The following is a 15649-nucleotide window of genomic DNA, read 5'->3' as shown; positions in this document are numbered from 1 at the left end:
GCCTAGAGCCACCGGTCTGGTCCTGGTGGGTGAAGTCCGAGTGAAGTCACACTGTGTAACACCAAGGTACCTGTCCTCCCACCGGGGACGCTGGATGCTTTCCTCCCCCTTTCGTGTCATTAACAGAACGCTGGATGGGGCCACCACGCGGGCTCATGCATGACCTCCTGGCAGGACCTGTGGGCTGTTTTAAAAACACTGTGGAAGTGTCCCTCCCCCGCAGCGGCGTTGGGAAAGCTGGACAGCCGCAGGGACAGAGGGGGCCCCCAGCAGCGGGAGGTACTGGGGAGGGGCCAGAGCGGAGGGGAAGCCTCAGCTGATGCCTGAGATACTTGTGTCTTTTAAAAATTTTATTCTAAAATGCTGCTCAGCTGAGACGCTGCCATTTATCAGGCTGAACAAAGTCGGTCAGGAAAGGCTAAGAGCCGTGGGACCTCACTCATGGGTCGGAAGTAAAACTGAAAGGCAGGCCCAGCAGGCGGCGGGGGCGGCCGAGGGTAAAGGGGCCACAGACAGGGCTGCAGAAGAGGACTTGGCTTTGGGGGACGGGCACACAACGGCGTAGATCACGCATGGTAGAAATGCACACTTGAAAACTATATGATTCTATTAGCCACTGTCACCCCAATAAATTTTTTAAAAGATTTTCAGAGAGAGGAACGGAGGCAGAAAGAGGAGAGCTACATTGCTCGGTCGCCTCTCGGGTGCCCCCAGCTGGGGACCTGCCCGCAGCCTGGGCCTGGGCCCTGACTGGGAATCGAACCGGCCACCCTTTGGTTTGCAGGCCTGTGCTCAGTCCTCTGAGCCACACCAGCCCGGGCTCACCCAATAAATTTAATTAAAAAATACATCTCTCTCTGTCTCTCAAAAAAATAAAAATTAAAAAAAAAGCGGAGAAACCCCAGCGAGCGTGTTTTGTCTCAGCTTTGGGACGGCTGGAATAGCGCCTGTGGGTTCTGGCTACGGGACAGGAGCGGGTGTCACTCTTGGGTGTGGCAGGCCTTGGCCAAGTGACTAAGGCTGTGAGAGGCCCTCAGGGGGTCCCCTCTGCCGCCCCCTCTTGCAGGCCTGGCCGGTGCAGGGGCGGGGCTCTGCGTCCTTGGCTTCGGAGGGCACAGCAGCTGCTGCCTGAGGGCACCTGTTGGGGACTTGGATTTCCAGGTGTGATTTAACAACGGCCTGGACGCAATCTTGTTTCCTATCTGTCACATTTAAAAAATTCTTAACTTGACAAATAAGCCTTCAGTGTTTGACTTTCTGGTTCCTGGGCAGCCTCTTGGAAATCAAGGAGTCCTTAGTGTCCCCTGGGCCCTGGGCTGCTGCCGTCCCCGTCTGCAGAGCCTGCGCCAGGGCACCCTCCTGGCCCTTCAGGACCCCTGCGAGGGACGTGCCAGGCAGCGAGTCGCTGGCAGCTCTGCGTCTCAGCCGGTGACTGAGTGGGTGAGTCACTTCCTCTCCCTGCACCCGTGTGCCCGCCTGCCGGCCGCTCTGGCTTTCCTGGCTCCAGGGCCTGGGGGACTGGTAGGTCCCGGAAACTCGACACCAAGGTCGGAGCCAGCAGGGGACCCCGGCGCCTGACCCGCCTGGGGCCGGTGGCCTCAGCATTTTAAAAGGCTCCGGGGACCCTTTGGCACTGGGGGCGGGGCGCCTCCCAGCAGACCAGGGCTCCGCCCCGGAGGTGGCTGCGGGTGGGCAGTCTCCCCCAGTGTCCCTGCCCCCAGAGGAGGAGGAAAGCAGTGGGTGGCAGGTTTCCCCGATGGCTCAGTGAGTAACTGGGCTGGGCCGGCTGTTCTCATCACTTGGGAAGGAAACAGCGGGGGGGGCGGGGGCTGGGGCGGGGGCGGGGGCGGGGGCGCGGCCCGGGGCGGGGCGGGCTGGCCAGCCTCCAACTTGGGCTCTGACTTAATTCCCTTAGCTCGCAGAGACTTCCCGGACCCGTCTTGCACGTAGCCCCTGGTCCAGCGCGCCCCCCGCCCCACCCCGGACCGGCCAGTTCCTCCTGGTGTTTGTAGCCGGCAGCACGCCTGGCCAGGCAGGTGCAGCTGCTGCTCAGTGACAGACCTCGCGGGGGGTCCTGCTTTCGGGAGCGGTGACGTGCAGGTGAGGAGGTCAGGCTTGCGCAGACCCGGGCCCTTTGCTGGAAGGACAAACTGGGGCAGGTGGGGGTGGGGACGGGCTGCTGGAGAAGGGAGAGGGCCGTGGCAAGGGAGGGCGGGGCGGGCTTCTCAGCGTCCCCCTAGGCGGTCTCTCCACCTCAGGGCCACCCTGCCGCAGGGAAGTGCGGGTCCCTGGCTGGTCCCATGTGGAGGACGCAGAGCCTGCTGGCTGGGCTTCTGCAGAGCGGCCCCCCACGCCGCGTTCTCCAAAGCCAGTGCTCGGGCAGGGGCGCGGGAACAGGAAGCCCCCTCTTTGTGCGGGAAGCCAAGTCACACTTTGGAGGGGGGGTGGTTGGGCACACCTGTGGAGTTCCCGTGTTTGGCAGTATCAGCGGCAGGGAATACTGGCAGCTTAACAGAGGAACTTGACTGTCATAAATTATATGACACAGATTAGACTGTACACAGGGGTGCGTCCTTTTACAATTGCTGGATGTGGCAGGCGGGCCACAGCCTGACTGGCTGTCCCCAGATCTCTCCGGGTGCGAGGGGGGCGGCTGGCCCAGGCCCCGGCCAGGCCAAGACTCTGGAAGGCTGCCAAGGCCACCAGAACCTTTCCTACTGCCCTCCAACACTGACCCCGCCCCCCCGCCCGCCCCCCACCCCCAGCGCTGTCCCCCCCTCACCCCCCCACCCCCGCCCCGGCCCTGTGCTCTTTGGCTCATCAGCCCCTTCCTGCTATCTTCTGGGTTGAGGAGACCTTTGGTTCCATTCTGTGGCTGCTGAGCTTGGCTTTAAAAAGATTTGTGATTTCCCGGAATTGAAACAACAACTTAATCAGGCTGCCACGCCCTGCTCATCCCTCCGTGTCCCTGCCTCTCCCTGCTCTGGTCACGGCTCTGGGCCTCAGCCAGGCTCCCGCGACTTTCCCCTCTTCTGAGGCCGAGGGGACCTGTAGGTCCCTGTGCACAAGCCTCTGGCTCGCCGGCATCTAACTGAGCACAGGTTTATCCGGTGCCAATTATGAAACCAGAAAAGCTGGTGTTCGTGCTGCCTGTCACCTACCGGGCCGCATAAGCAGGGACAGGACTGGACTCTTACAGGCGCCTTGTTCAGATGGTGGGCCATTCGAGAAGCCGGCTGGTTTGTACCCTAACTGACCGTCTTACATTCCGTTTTAAATGGACGCTTTTTGTAAGGAGAAGAAAGTTGCAGGTGAGGGCTTTGGCATTCAGGGGAAAGTTGATCGGGTAAAAGCTGCGGCGTTCCCTCACTGGGGTCCCGGGCCGGGGCGGCAGGGCTGGAGCCCAGGGGTTCGCATGCCATCTCCGCGAGTGCAGTCCTTGAGGGCACAGAGGTGGGGCTGTGTGTGGTCTCCTCGGGTGGGGCCGGGGTGGGGTGGGGCCGGGGGACCTTCAGTTCCCGGAACAATAGTTTTTACCTGCATCGATTGCTAAGCTTTTTAGCTATTACCTAACCGAACAGCTTCCAACTCTCGAATCCCCTCTCAATTACATTCTGAGCTCCTGCACATTTTTAGCACATTTCAGTTTAAAAGGATAAATGAACTTTCTTTACATTGTCCTTTGTCCAAGTGGACGTTTTTTGTCTTTATTGATTGTAAAAAAAACCCCAAAACAACCAAGGAGTATTAATTTTACAATCAAATATGTACCAGCGTGAAACATGCAGCTTCTGCTCCCTAACAGTAAACACTCATCATCACTCTTCCTCTTACACACACACACACACTCACACACACTCTCACACACTCTCTCTCTCTCTCTCTTCTCACTTTTGAAATTGGTTCATTCAAAATACTATAAACATCTACATACTATGGATGAAAAGAGGTCACACGTGAAGCCCAACAAGCTCAGGGGAGGCCCGCGTGGTGGCCTTCCACACTCAGAGGCCTGTCCCCACAACAGGGCCCTTGGGAGTTGGCTTGGGGGCCCTGGTTTCTGGCCAGCGGCTGGGGAGGTGGCCGGTCTGGAACCGGCCCCGCGCGATGGGCCTGCTGCTCCCGGGACTCCGCTCGCTGCATTTACGGCCTGGGCACCGGGCAGCCCCGGCTTCTCCCCCACCTCTGAGCCCCTTCCTGTCAGGAGGGGGAGCTGGGAGCCGCAGGGGGCCAAGGGAGGTGCTCAGGGACTGGGCTTTGTCACCTGAGTTCCCTGCATGAGCTCGGCGCTCTGTCTTCCACACGGAGACCTGGCCTGAGGTCGGTGTTTGGTGGCCGGGCCCCGTAAGGCCGCTGTGCTTAGGTCTGTTCCTTCCTTTGGCTTTGGGGTGAAGGCGGAGCAGAGGACCGAGTCACCGCAGCCGCAGGTCCTTCTTGTCCTTTCGTGGCAGGACCCCAAGTTGTCCTTGAGGTCTGATGGAGGACTGTTCACCTTCTGGAAGCGCAGGGCAGCCGGGCGCGGTCTGTTGGGCTAGGCCGTCCTCCACAGGCTAGCGCGCTTCGCGGCCGGTCCGAGTGCCTCGGACCCTTACAGGGCTCGCTCCCTTTCAGTCACTTCAACAAGGGGCCGCTGGGCGGATGGGGTGCTGATGTCCCCGCTGACGGCAGGGTCCCAAAATGAGAGCAGGGAGGACAACCAGTGTCAAGCAACCAGCGAGGCTAGAAGCCGAAGCTGATTGGGAGGCCCTCTCTGCTTCCTCACATCCCCTCTCAGCGGCTCCCAGGCCCCTGGTGCTCCCTGTCCTCGCTGCTTTGCATTGACTTAAAGTCATTCCCGTGCCTCACTTTGCTGGTTAACACTGTGCTGTGCTTTTTCCCCCAGGGTCCTGCGGCCGGGGAGAGATGGCCCTGTCAGGCGCCGGCCCGGAGGGACGGGAGTGCGGCAGGTGAGGCTCCGGCTTGGCAGGAGCTCTGGGTGGCTGCGGCTTCTCCTTCGTGAGGGCTGCCCGGCTCCGGTGGGCCCCCCGCTGGGCCGGAGACCCAGTCTGGTCTGGCCTGGCTCAGCCCTCCGGAGGTGCGGTCTCGGGGGACGGGTGCTCGGTGCTGGGGTCCGCGGCCCGTGAGGTCTCCGACACCCGCGCGCTCTCCCGAAACTCAATCCCGGCTTCTCCCCTGTTCGTTCTTGGTCCCATACCTTCAGCGCTTCCCTGATTTCTTTGCAGGTTTTCATAATTCTCCTTCATGATTCTCTGTAATGTTTGCTGGAAAAGCACGTATTTCTTGTCTTCCCTCCTGATTCTTGCGTGGACACTCACCTGTCCTCCCCTGCCCTCCCCATAGGGTCTGAGCTCTGCTCTCACGTGGCAGGTGGCCTTGGGGACACTACCCTCGGGGTGACCTTTTTATTGAACCGGTCGACTTCCTGGTGCTTCCCGTGGTTGACAATCAAGTCCGTGCCCCCTCCCGGATTTCTGAGCCACCCCCTGGGGTTGAGGACCCCGGAGGGCTGGGAGGGGGAGCAGGTGGGCCCAAGCGCTACACCTGTGTGTCCACTGGAGTCCCCTCCCCTTGCGTGGTGGTCATTTCCCTCCCTCAGTAGTTCCATCGTCCACCTGCCAGAGGCCCGTGGGCGCAGCATCAGAACCTCTGTGCACAGCCTGCTCCTGGATATGTGACTGTGAGCCTTTAGAACAAGGGTTCGCGCAGAACGGAGCTTCTGAGCGTTGCAGGACTTAGGATGCGCGCGGGGTGTCAATAGCAGGCCTTGTTCTGCCCCAGGTGTCAGCGGCATCAGGACTGCCGCAGGGCCCCAGGCCCACGCCTCGCGCCCTTGTGTGGCTGCTCTGCCTTGGACCGCCCGAAGCTCCTGGGCTCCACCCAACCAAAGGCAGCGCCCATCCCCCTCCGGGGTTTGCGGGAGGGGCGGGAGTGCGTTGCCCTCCCTGATTGGCTGGAAGAGGCCAGTGTTCTTTCCTTCTGTGTCTCACTTTTCTTTTACAAAGTAACTCAGTGAAGTGCCCGAAGCAGCCAAATAATATTGCTTGTCTTTGTGGGTGGGCTGAAGGAACCATGTTCCAGCTAACTTACCTTTGACTTTTCATTTGAAAATCTTTTAAAGTGTAAGCTGGAGCCCGTGCTGGTGGATCAGGGTACGAGTCCCCACCTCCTGGGTTGGCCAAAAAGTCTGTGACGTTTTTTCTGTAAAATAAGACCTGTTTCCTTTTCACCAATAACTTTATAGATTTGTTCTATAAAACAAATATATATTTGTTTTGATTGTCCTCAATTAATGTCTCCATTTGATCGCCGTCAACTTCAGCTGGTCAGTCTGCCCGGCCGTGGACCCTCGTCCAGCAGGGAATCTCCGGCACGAAACTTCGCCAGCTGCGTTCAGCGCGTCTGGTCAGTCCCCGCGCCTTCTGCATACACTGCACGCATCTTTTTCTGTGTGTTTCAGTTGCATTTTTACCTTTCTTGAAATAACAAAGCATAATATGCCAAAATATTAATATTTTCCATAATTAATATTAAAGATACAAAAATTCCCCAATTTTGATAATGTTTTTAAAGTGCACACTGACAGGACAGCTTTCCTGAAACAATCGAACCAAATTGTTTGAAATGAAGTGAAAGACAAGTAGGTGCTGCTGAGCGCACCCTATGGAAGAAAACCGGGCAAACGCTGTGGCCGACCATCCCAATGTTTTAACACCATTGCTCGTCTTCAGTTACGCCCTATTGTCTTCTCTTCCGGGAACCAAAGAGAAAAGGAAGGTGTTCTATTTCGCAACCTGTGACCGCGTTGTGCTGTAACGTCCTGCCATGTTGGTGTGCAGGCTGCTGGTGGCACCTTGGTTGGGACGGGGCGTGCACACCGTCCTGAGGTCTCCGTCCTGAGGTCTCCGTCCTGGGAACCGGCAGGGACCGCCCGCCCGCCCACCCCGAGGGAGGCGCTTGGTGGCTCCGGCGCGGTGAACCCTGAGGTGTCTGAGGTTCACGTCAGCCCCCACTGCCCCCTTTGTAAAGAGAGCTTTCTGTCTCTTGAGTATTTTGTGCTCAGCTTAGTATTGGATTGGCCAGAAAGTCAGCTACATTATTTTCTGTATGATGGTGGCTCTAGTAGTGCCGAGGTGGCTCTAACTTCATTTGAAACAATTCTGTTAGTGTATTGTGACACGTAACCATATCAGCGTGCACTTAGAAAATACTTATCAAAACTGGTGAATTTTTGTGCTGTCATTTTAATGCTGAAGATGGAAGAAAACATGCAACATTTGTTGTGTATTATGCTTTATTATTTCAAGAGGAAAAAAATGCAAAAAAATTTGTGCTGTGTATGGTGCTGTGAATGATTGACGTACCAAACGTGGTTTGCAAAGTTTCTTGGTACTATTGGCATCTTGGCCAAATAACCCTTTGCTGTGGTGCTGCCTCCTGCACTGGAAGATGTTTATTTAGCTGCACCCCGGCCTCTCCCCACCAGAAACCAATAGCGGGAGGGACCAACATCCTCAAAATATCCAAGTCAATGAAGTTATTGGTGAGAGTGAAAAATGTGTCTTTTATTTTACGGAAAAAACCATAAAGGACTTTTTGGCCAACCCAATAAGTCACCCTTTGAAGATGTTCCGATGTGAGTTCATTTGGATGCCCTTCTAGGAAGGGGGAGGGGCATTCGAGTGGGAGGCTGGTTGTGTGCTGTTGATGCCCAGGCTGGCTAGAGACAGCGGGACGTTGATACAGGGACAGGCACTAGGACAAGATGGGGAGCAGGCGGGGACCTGCGCCGGTTTCGTGAGTCTGCGTAGGCACTAGGGATTCACAGACAAATGAGACCTGGTAATGGCCTTCAAGACCTCGTTACTCCGGATAATTAAAGTGAATACACTCATCGCACAAATAAGGAAGTGATCCGTGCAGGGTGCGCGCTCAGCATGGGCATAGCCCGTGTCTCGGTTACCGAGAGTCGACGGATAATGTGGTTTCCTGGGGAATGCGCCCTTTTACACCCAAAGCAAAAATAAGTAGGAGCGAACGCTGGCCTTGCGGGGGCCCGGGGCGCCTGCTTCGCTGAAGCCCGTGCACTTCCAGCTGGTGCTGAAACAGCAGGCACCCCCCGAACACTCGCATCCCAGGAAGAAGCCACGGCCCCCGGGGCCTGAGGGGCTGTGCAGCGTCCCCCAGACGTGACGGTGGCGCTCCGGGCCGTGCGCGCACGGCGGGCTGGGCCTCTCGGGGGCCAGGGTGCGCGCTGGCCGGGAAGCCCTGAGATGGGGTTTCCGAGCCGCAGGCTGCGGAGCCCTCCTCCCCGGCCGTGCTCCTCTGCCGGGCGGGCTGTGCTGGGACACCAGCTCGTGTGCGTGTGGTCTGAGGTCCCTCTCACGGGGCGGGGGCACAGCTGAGTGGCAGGGGCAGAGCTGCAATGGTTGCAATGCCAGAAATACTGGATGTCCAGCCGCTGCTTCCGTGTCTGGCTGGCCGTGGTACGTGTGTTATTTTACGAATGAAGCCCAGCTCCTGGGCCGGGCGCAGCTGAGTTGGGCAGCAACGGGCTGTGCTCTTGACACGTGACTGTACCTCTTGCTCTTGTCCTGTTCGGGCTCCTTGAGTTGTTTCCAACCTGCCCCCCAGACGGGCCCCTGGGCGTGGGGGGGCGGGGGCGGGGGAGGACGCAGACAGGGAGGGGCCTCGCAGCGGCAGCGCGGAGGGGTCCTGCCCTTCCCTCGGCGCTGCAGGCATCTGGCTGGCACAGGGCCCCTAGTCGCCGCGTTGGCCACTGGACGTTGGGTCCTCTGCTCACCTCCTATCTTCCTGGTTTGGGACAGTGACGACTTCATCAAGCTTTGCAATCCGAACCTCTCCAGGATGAAGGAAGACATCCTCTACCATTTCAGCCTCAGCACCAGCACGCACGACCTCCCGGCCATGTTTGGGGACGTGAAGGTACGGAGTGAGCGGGGCTTTGGTTCTGGGGACTTGTCTCCAAATCGCCGCTGCCTCCGTGGCCCGAGTCCACCCCCTCCCTCAGGGAGGGCCGAGGGGGCAGAGGACAGGGCCACGAAGGGATAGGTGTGTCGGAGTTTTGCCAGTTGTTACTTCCCAGGGGTAGGAACTAGTGAGTGAAAGGAAACTGTCACGAGTGCGGCCATATGGGTCCCTCTCTAACTTCTTACTCACTTAGCGTCTAACGGAACCAATAGGAGTGTTTCCCAGTGTCTGTTGCGAGAGCGGGGAGCGGGGAGCAGCCGTGCAGAGAGAGGGATCACCGCTCACGTGTGCGAGGGAGGGGGATGTTCACACCGAGTCGAGCGCGGCCGCCAGCCCGTTGTCCCTGCGAAGTCTCAAGGTCTCAGTTCTGATCGATCTGAACACAGGCCTTTTAAAACATCCACTTCCCGTGGGTGAAAGTGAGCCCGTGCTTAGAATTCAAAACAGAAACGCGGCGGCGGCGGCGGGACGGCGCTGCTGCTCCGCCGAGAGACGTGGGGTTCCGCCCGGGCAGCGGCCTCGTCTTCTGTGGTTTGGCTTTCGACGCTTTCCATGTATTCTCCATTTAGTCCGTTTGTGTCCTTCCATGGAGTTTAATTTTCTTTTTCATCTTTAGAGACTAATAAGTCTTTGATCAGCCCACTCCCTCGACGTGGCCTCTTTACTTGCTTTTTTGGTGTAAAACAAAATGAAAAGTGAGTTTTTGTAGACACTGCTTTGCAGATGGGAGATTTTATTTCTCAGGCCCCACCCCCACCCCCACCGCTACCCCTTCCAGCCCCCACAGGCCCCCGGCGCCTTCCACAGGTTGGCCAGTTGGTGCTTGGGCGGCCCCGTGAGAGGCGGGGCCGAAGCCTGTTTTGCAGGTGGCCTGTGGGGCCCCGGTCGCAGCATGGGGAGCCTGCGCCCCTTTATTCCACACCCAGCTCCTCCTGGACGGTGAGCTGCTGGCCACGAGCTGGACAGGGGCTGGTGGATGTGGAGCCCGGACTGGCTTCCCAGGAGCCCGGGGCTGGGCCCTGCAGTGCCAGGGTCTCCCGCCCTGCGGGTCATTTCAGGAGCCAGGACTCCCAAACCCCGGGGGCGGCACATCACCAGGCCGCCTCCCCAGACATGGTCCGTCTGGCCGGGGCCGGGGAACCGGCGTTTCTAGCGGTGCATGTGCGGCTGGCCGGGCCGTGGGCAGCCCCACGCTGACGGGCCCCGCTGTCTGTCCGCAGTTCGTGTGCGTGGGGGGCAGCCCCTCCCGCATGAAAGCCTTCATCACATACGTGGCCTCGGAGCTGGGCCTGGGCCGCCCGGGCGAGGACTACCCCAACATCTGCTCGGGGACGGACCGCTACGTCATGTTCAAAGTGGGGCCGGTGCTGTCTGTCAGTGTGAGTACCTGCCCCGCGGGCGGCTGTCCGGGCTCCGCAGGCCCCTGTCCCGCACGCACCTTCCCGGCCCCTCGACACCTGGACACCCTCTCTGGCGGGAGCTGGGCGAGCCCGCGCGCACCTGGGCTGCCGGGGTCGGGCCGCTCCAGTAGATGCCACCGCACAGGCGGGGACGCCCGCGGGCTCGCCCTGCCGTGTGCACTGGCCCAGGCCTCAGGCTGGAGACCCCCGGGGAGACCGCGGCCGCAGGGAGGGCGCGGGGGGGCCTTCCCGCTCTCCAGCTTCCGGGTCCTTGGGTGGCCGCGGTGGAGGGCCTGCTGCCCCCGGGGTCACACTGCGCGCCCCGCCCCCCCCCCCCCCAGCAAGGGTCTGGCTGCGCCCCGCCCCCGGGAGCGCTGCTGCCTGAGCCCAGCCGCGCTCAGTTCCGCGGGACTCATGGGGGCGGTTCCCAGGCACGGGGCTTGGGGGCCGCGGGGTGTCCCTGGGAGGGCGGGCGGCGCGGACACGGAACCGAGCTCAGGGCCCATCGCTTAGCGACGAGCTCTTGGTGTGGCTGCCAAAGCCCAGCTGGTGGAATGGGGGGCCCGGGGGCTGGCTGTCGCCCCGCTGCTGAGCGCAGCTCGTGCGGATCCCGTGGGGACAGCTTCCTGCGAGCTTTCATGCGTCTGGAAGTGTCCTAGTTTTCATTTTTTACTTTTTTTTAAAAAAGATTTTATTTGTATTTACTTGTGGAGAGAGGGGAAAGGAGGGAGAAAGGGAGAGAAACACCATGTGCAAGAGGCACGTCTGTCAGTTGCCTGGCACGTGCCTCACCTGGGCACCCGGCCCGCAGCCCAGGCACGTGCCCTGACTGGGAGCCCGACCGGCAGCGGTTTGGTCCGTTGGCTGGAGCTCAGTCCTCTGAGCCCCATCAGGCGCGGCTCTGCATCCCAATTTCCAAACTCACCTGCTGAGGCCCCGCCCCTGCCCCGCCCCTGCCCCGCCCCGCCCCGCCCCCCTGAGGAGGCGGGGCGGGGCCTAACGCCGCCTCCCCGCAGCACGGCATAGGCATCCCCTCCATCGCCATCATGCTGCACGAGCTCCTCAAGCTCCTGTACCACGCGCGCTGCTCCGGCGTCACCGTCATCCGCATCGGCACCTCTGGCGGCATAGGTGAGGGCGGAGGGACTCAGCTGGGGGCGCGGGGCGGGCAGGCGAGCGCGGGCCCGGGGCCCCGGAGCCTCTGCCTCGGAGCCTCTGCCTCGGAGCAGAGCACGCAGCAGGAGGCGTGGAAAGGAGGCGTCTCCCGCCTGCGCCCCAGAACAGCGCTGGGCGGAATGCGCTGCGCCCTTGTGCACTGGGCTCCTCTCTGGCCTTTCCCCGCTCCCCCCTGCCCCCCCCCCCCCCCGCAAGGACCTGAAGCACCTTCTGGGAAAACCTGCAGGAAAGTCCCAGGGGAAGAGGGGGAGAGAAGGCAGGTTGGGAGGAGGAGAGGGAGTCCTGGAGGAGGGCGCAGCGGCGGGAGCTGAGCCTGAGTGCTCCGGGCTCCTCTCCGGCTCTTGTCTGCTTTTGTATTTGCTTGGATCTTCCACGGTGGGAAGGTACAAGACGGGGCGCACGAGACGCACTGTGGTGCTGGCGAGCCCGACAGCAGAACAGGGAACGGACCAGAAGACTCGTAGCTCGGGAGGGGAGGGTCCTGGCCGTTTCTGCTTCTCACCTTTCCCCTCTGTGTTTTCTGTAATGCGTGTGCCTTCATTACTGTTACTGTCAGGGGGGTGGGGGAAGCACCTGGGGGAGGGGATGGAGCCCCACGCCGCCTTTCGGCTCGGTGTAGGTGCACCGGCGTTCCGGTGCGCGGGCGGGTCGTGCTCCGGCCTGTGCTGGCCGCACCTCCGCCCGCCCTGCGCGGCGGTGACGCTGCGTCCTCCCTCAGGGCTGGAGCCCGGCTCCGTGGTCATCACCCAGCAGGCGGTGGACGCCCGCTTCAAGCCGGAGTTCGAGCAGATGGTCCTGGGGAAGCAGGTTGTGCGCACCACAGACCTGGACGCGCAGCTGGTGCAGGAGCTCGTGCGGTGCTCCGCCGACCTGGACGAATTCCCCACGGTCGTGGGCAACACCATGTGCACCCTGGACTTCTACGAAGGTGACGGGGCGGCTGGTCCCCTTCGGGCTGGGGTTCCCTGCCTCCTGTCCCACTGGCGTTTCCACATCGATTGCGGCACCTCCTGATGAGGGGGCGGCCCGGGCTCCAGGCAGGGGGCCGGAGGGACCGAAAACATCCTGTGTCCCGGTGGGCGGCACAGCCACATCCTCATCCTCATCCACATCTGCATCCGCATGGGCCCCTCTCCTCATGTCCCCAGGACAAGGCCGTCTAGATGGTGCCCTGTGCTGCTACACTGAGCAGGACAAGCAGGAGTACCTGCGGGCGGCCCATGCTGCCGGCGTCTGCAACATCGAGATGGAGTCGTCCGTCTTTGCCGCCATGTGCAGCGCATGCGGCCTGCCAGGTAGGCAGGCACCGGGCCGCCGCCCTGCTCCCTGCTCCCGTCCCACTGGCCGAACTCAGTGCCCTCTCCCGGTCTTCCCGGGCCCCCACCCCCAGCGCCTGCCTTCCGCCCACCCTGTCCCCAAGGCCGGCTTGGGACGGGGTGGCATTGCGCACCATTGTCCTCAGGTTGCCTTTGATTGTCACGTGGCCAGACGCCGATTCTCGGTGTCTGCAAGGACTCGCGTGCCCTTTCCTCGCCAGGTGGGCCGAGGAATGTGACCAGGATGACCCCGGCTCCCCTCAGGCCTGCGGCAATAAGGCTGCCAGTGGCCCGGAGGTGGGCCTGGCTCTCCAGTCTGGACTGGAGTTGGGGCTTGTCCATCCTACGTTCCCAGCTGCCCTGCAAGGAAGGGCCAGCTCTGCCGCCTAGGGTTCCTGTCTCCCGGTCACCGTCAAGGCGGTGCAGGCCCCCGGCTGGTCCTGGGATGTGCCTGGGACTCTCGAGAGCAAATGGGCAGAGAATAAGGAGCGGGCGGGCCAGGGTGGCTGGAGCAGCAGCCCGGGCCTCTTCGGGACCCCCACCCGCCCAGACGTCTGCGGTCACCGTGGCGGCTCGTCCCCTCTCAGCGAACGCAGCGAGGAGCCCCGCGCTGTGTTGACGTGACTTTTGCTCTTTGCAGCGGCCGTGGTGTGTGTCACCTTACTTGACCGCCTGCAAGGGGACCAGATCTGCAGCCCCCACGAGGTGCTGGTCGCGTACCAGCAGCGGCCGCAGAGGCTGGTCAGCCACTTCATCAAGCAGCGGCTCACGAAGGCCTGAGGTCCCGCGTCTCCGCGGGGAGTGTCCCCCGGCTGCAAATAAAGTCGCTGTCGAGACCCCGCCGCGACCCCGAACGCTCTGTGGGAGCCAGGGCGCGGCTGAGCGCACGTGCTTGAGCCGTGCGGCCCACGCAGGCACAGGTGTTTTTCAATGGTCGCTCCGTGCAGTTGGGAACCCACATTGTTCAAGCGTCACCGGGGGTTTGGGAACCTCCGGGGGGCGGGCGGTGGACGGTAGTTAGATTCTCAGCTGCGCAGGGGCACCTCCCCCGGGTGTGCCAGGGGCGACGGTGTGTTGACGTCCACAGTTCCCGAGTTACAAGCAGCCACATCCCTGGCACCTTCAGGGGCACTGCCTTCATCCCTGCCTGCCCTTCACCCCCCAGACAGACGCCTGCGTGGGGCCCTGACCCCGTGCAGTGCAGGCGCCGGCCGTGGGCGCGTCTGCCCGAGGCTCACGGATGCCTGCGTCGCAGTGGCCGCGCTCCGGCGGCCCGTCCTGTTTCCTGGGTGGGCACGGGGGCCCGCGTCCTGCCGCTCGGCTCGGGCCGTGTGGTGTGACCCAGGGGCGGGGAGGTGTGGGGACTCGGTGCTGCGGTACGGTCCCCGCTTCCCGCGAAAGGCCCCTTCCTTGGGGCTGAGGTTCCCGCCAAGCTGAGGGCCCGGAGCAGGCCGTTCAGGACGTGCTGGGCCCGGGGGAGGTTGGTGGAGACTGAGTCCCTCCAGTTTCGCCTCAGCGCGCCCCGCTCCCCCGTGGGTGCCCGCGTTGCTGGAACAGGAGACTGACCCCGAGGAAGAGCCCTGGAGGGAGGGGTCTGTGCGTGGGGCCTCCAGCCCCCCCATCCCGACCTGGGGGAGCCCCTTGTGCCCCTCCTGGCACATGTGGCTGCTGGGGTCCCTGGCAGGGCAGGGAGGGACACACAGGCTACAGGCCTGTAAACTGAGGCGGCGGCTGCTCCCAGCCAGAGGGGCTGGGTCTCTGAGTCCTCTGGGCGGGGCACAGGGAACCAGCGGGGCTGCAGGGCTTCCTTCCCAGATGCTGGGGCGCCCGGACGGGCCCGCGCTGCCCCCTGCTGGACACGAGTGGGAGGGCGCCTCACGTCGCCCTCCTGCTGCTCCCGAGGCAGCGGCCCCTCCCACATTCCTGAGGAGGGCGAAGCTGCCTGAGGACCTTGGGGCGGGAGGGCACCTCGTGCAGGCAGCGCCCCCTGGACCAAGCCGCTTGTCCGGGTGGAATAGTAACAACAGTCACATGCCTGTCGCGACGGCAGAGCTCAGTAGGGTTTAATCTGGTTGCTAAACTGACTTGCGATGACCTCGGAAAAGTCCCCAAACACGTGTTCCCTGGATTCCTCCCGATGGCCGGCCCTCGTCCCACATGGCCACCCCACTTGGCATCTCTCTCCGACGACAGTGACCCCCAAGCAGGGTCATGTGACGTGGGGAAGGTTCCCCCTCCGGTTGGGAGAATTAGGGACAGGGTTGGGCCCTTCTGCTGGATGAATCATGCGGGAGTTGGGGGACGGGGTGAGCTGCCTCACCGCACCTTGTGTCCCGGTGCTGCCCCCGTGAGGTCAGTGTGAGCACCGGCCCCAAGCGCACGGTCCAGCTGGACCCTTCCACTTTGTAACTGGGGGGAGGGGAAGGGGCGGGGCGGGGGTGTAAGGCGTTCCCACATCGCAGGCGAAGCCAGCCGGGCTCACAGGTGGCGCTGGGGGCTCAGACAGAATTTGGAGGGGGGTTTCCACCTCCCACAGACTCCCCTCCCCCCGCCTCCAGTCCCGTCCCGCCACTCAGATAACGATGCCCCCAGACCCAGCAGAGGGAACAAGGACACGTTTTAATAAATGGCATTGGAAATAGAGATGCTGGGACTGAATCCAAGCGGCTCGGCCTCCATCACTAAGGCCCGCACTAAGCTGTGACTCAGAGGCGGGTGCACGTCACCTGGGATCCTGGCTGGGGACGCGGGAACTATGTTTTGTTAATC

At 61.8% G+C, this 15649-nt stretch overlaps 1 protein-coding gene across 1 annotated transcript; it reads left to right on the top strand.

The window, feature by feature from the left end:
* Nucleotides 1-2010: 2010 nt before the first annotated feature.
* UPP1 (uridine phosphorylase 1) lies at nucleotides 2011-13713 on the top strand. Its single transcript, XM_054571283.1, has 8 exons — nucleotides 2011-2100; nucleotides 4883-4946; nucleotides 8826-8943; nucleotides 10209-10367; nucleotides 11405-11519; nucleotides 12283-12492; nucleotides 12713-12859; nucleotides 13521-13713. The coding sequence occupies exons 2-8, from the start codon at nucleotides 4903-4905 to the stop codon at nucleotides 13658-13660; spliced, it is 933 nt and encodes a 310-aa protein (XP_054427258.1). The 5' UTR covers nucleotides 2011-2100; nucleotides 4883-4902; the 3' UTR covers nucleotides 13661-13713.
* The last annotated feature ends 1936 nt before the right edge of the window (nucleotides 13714-15649 follow it).

Source organism: Pteronotus mesoamericanus, unplaced genomic scaffold (genome assembly GCF_021234165.1).
Source record: "Pteronotus mesoamericanus isolate MK-2021 breed Mesoamerican mustached bat unplaced genomic scaffold, CSHL_Meso_final contig_220, whole genome shotgun sequence".
In the NCBI taxonomy this organism is placed as follows: domain Eukaryota; kingdom Metazoa; phylum Chordata; class Mammalia; order Chiroptera; family Mormoopidae; genus Pteronotus; species Pteronotus mesoamericanus.
Note: the sequence above shows the minus strand (reverse complement) of the source record. Positions and strands in the feature narration are given on the sequence as shown.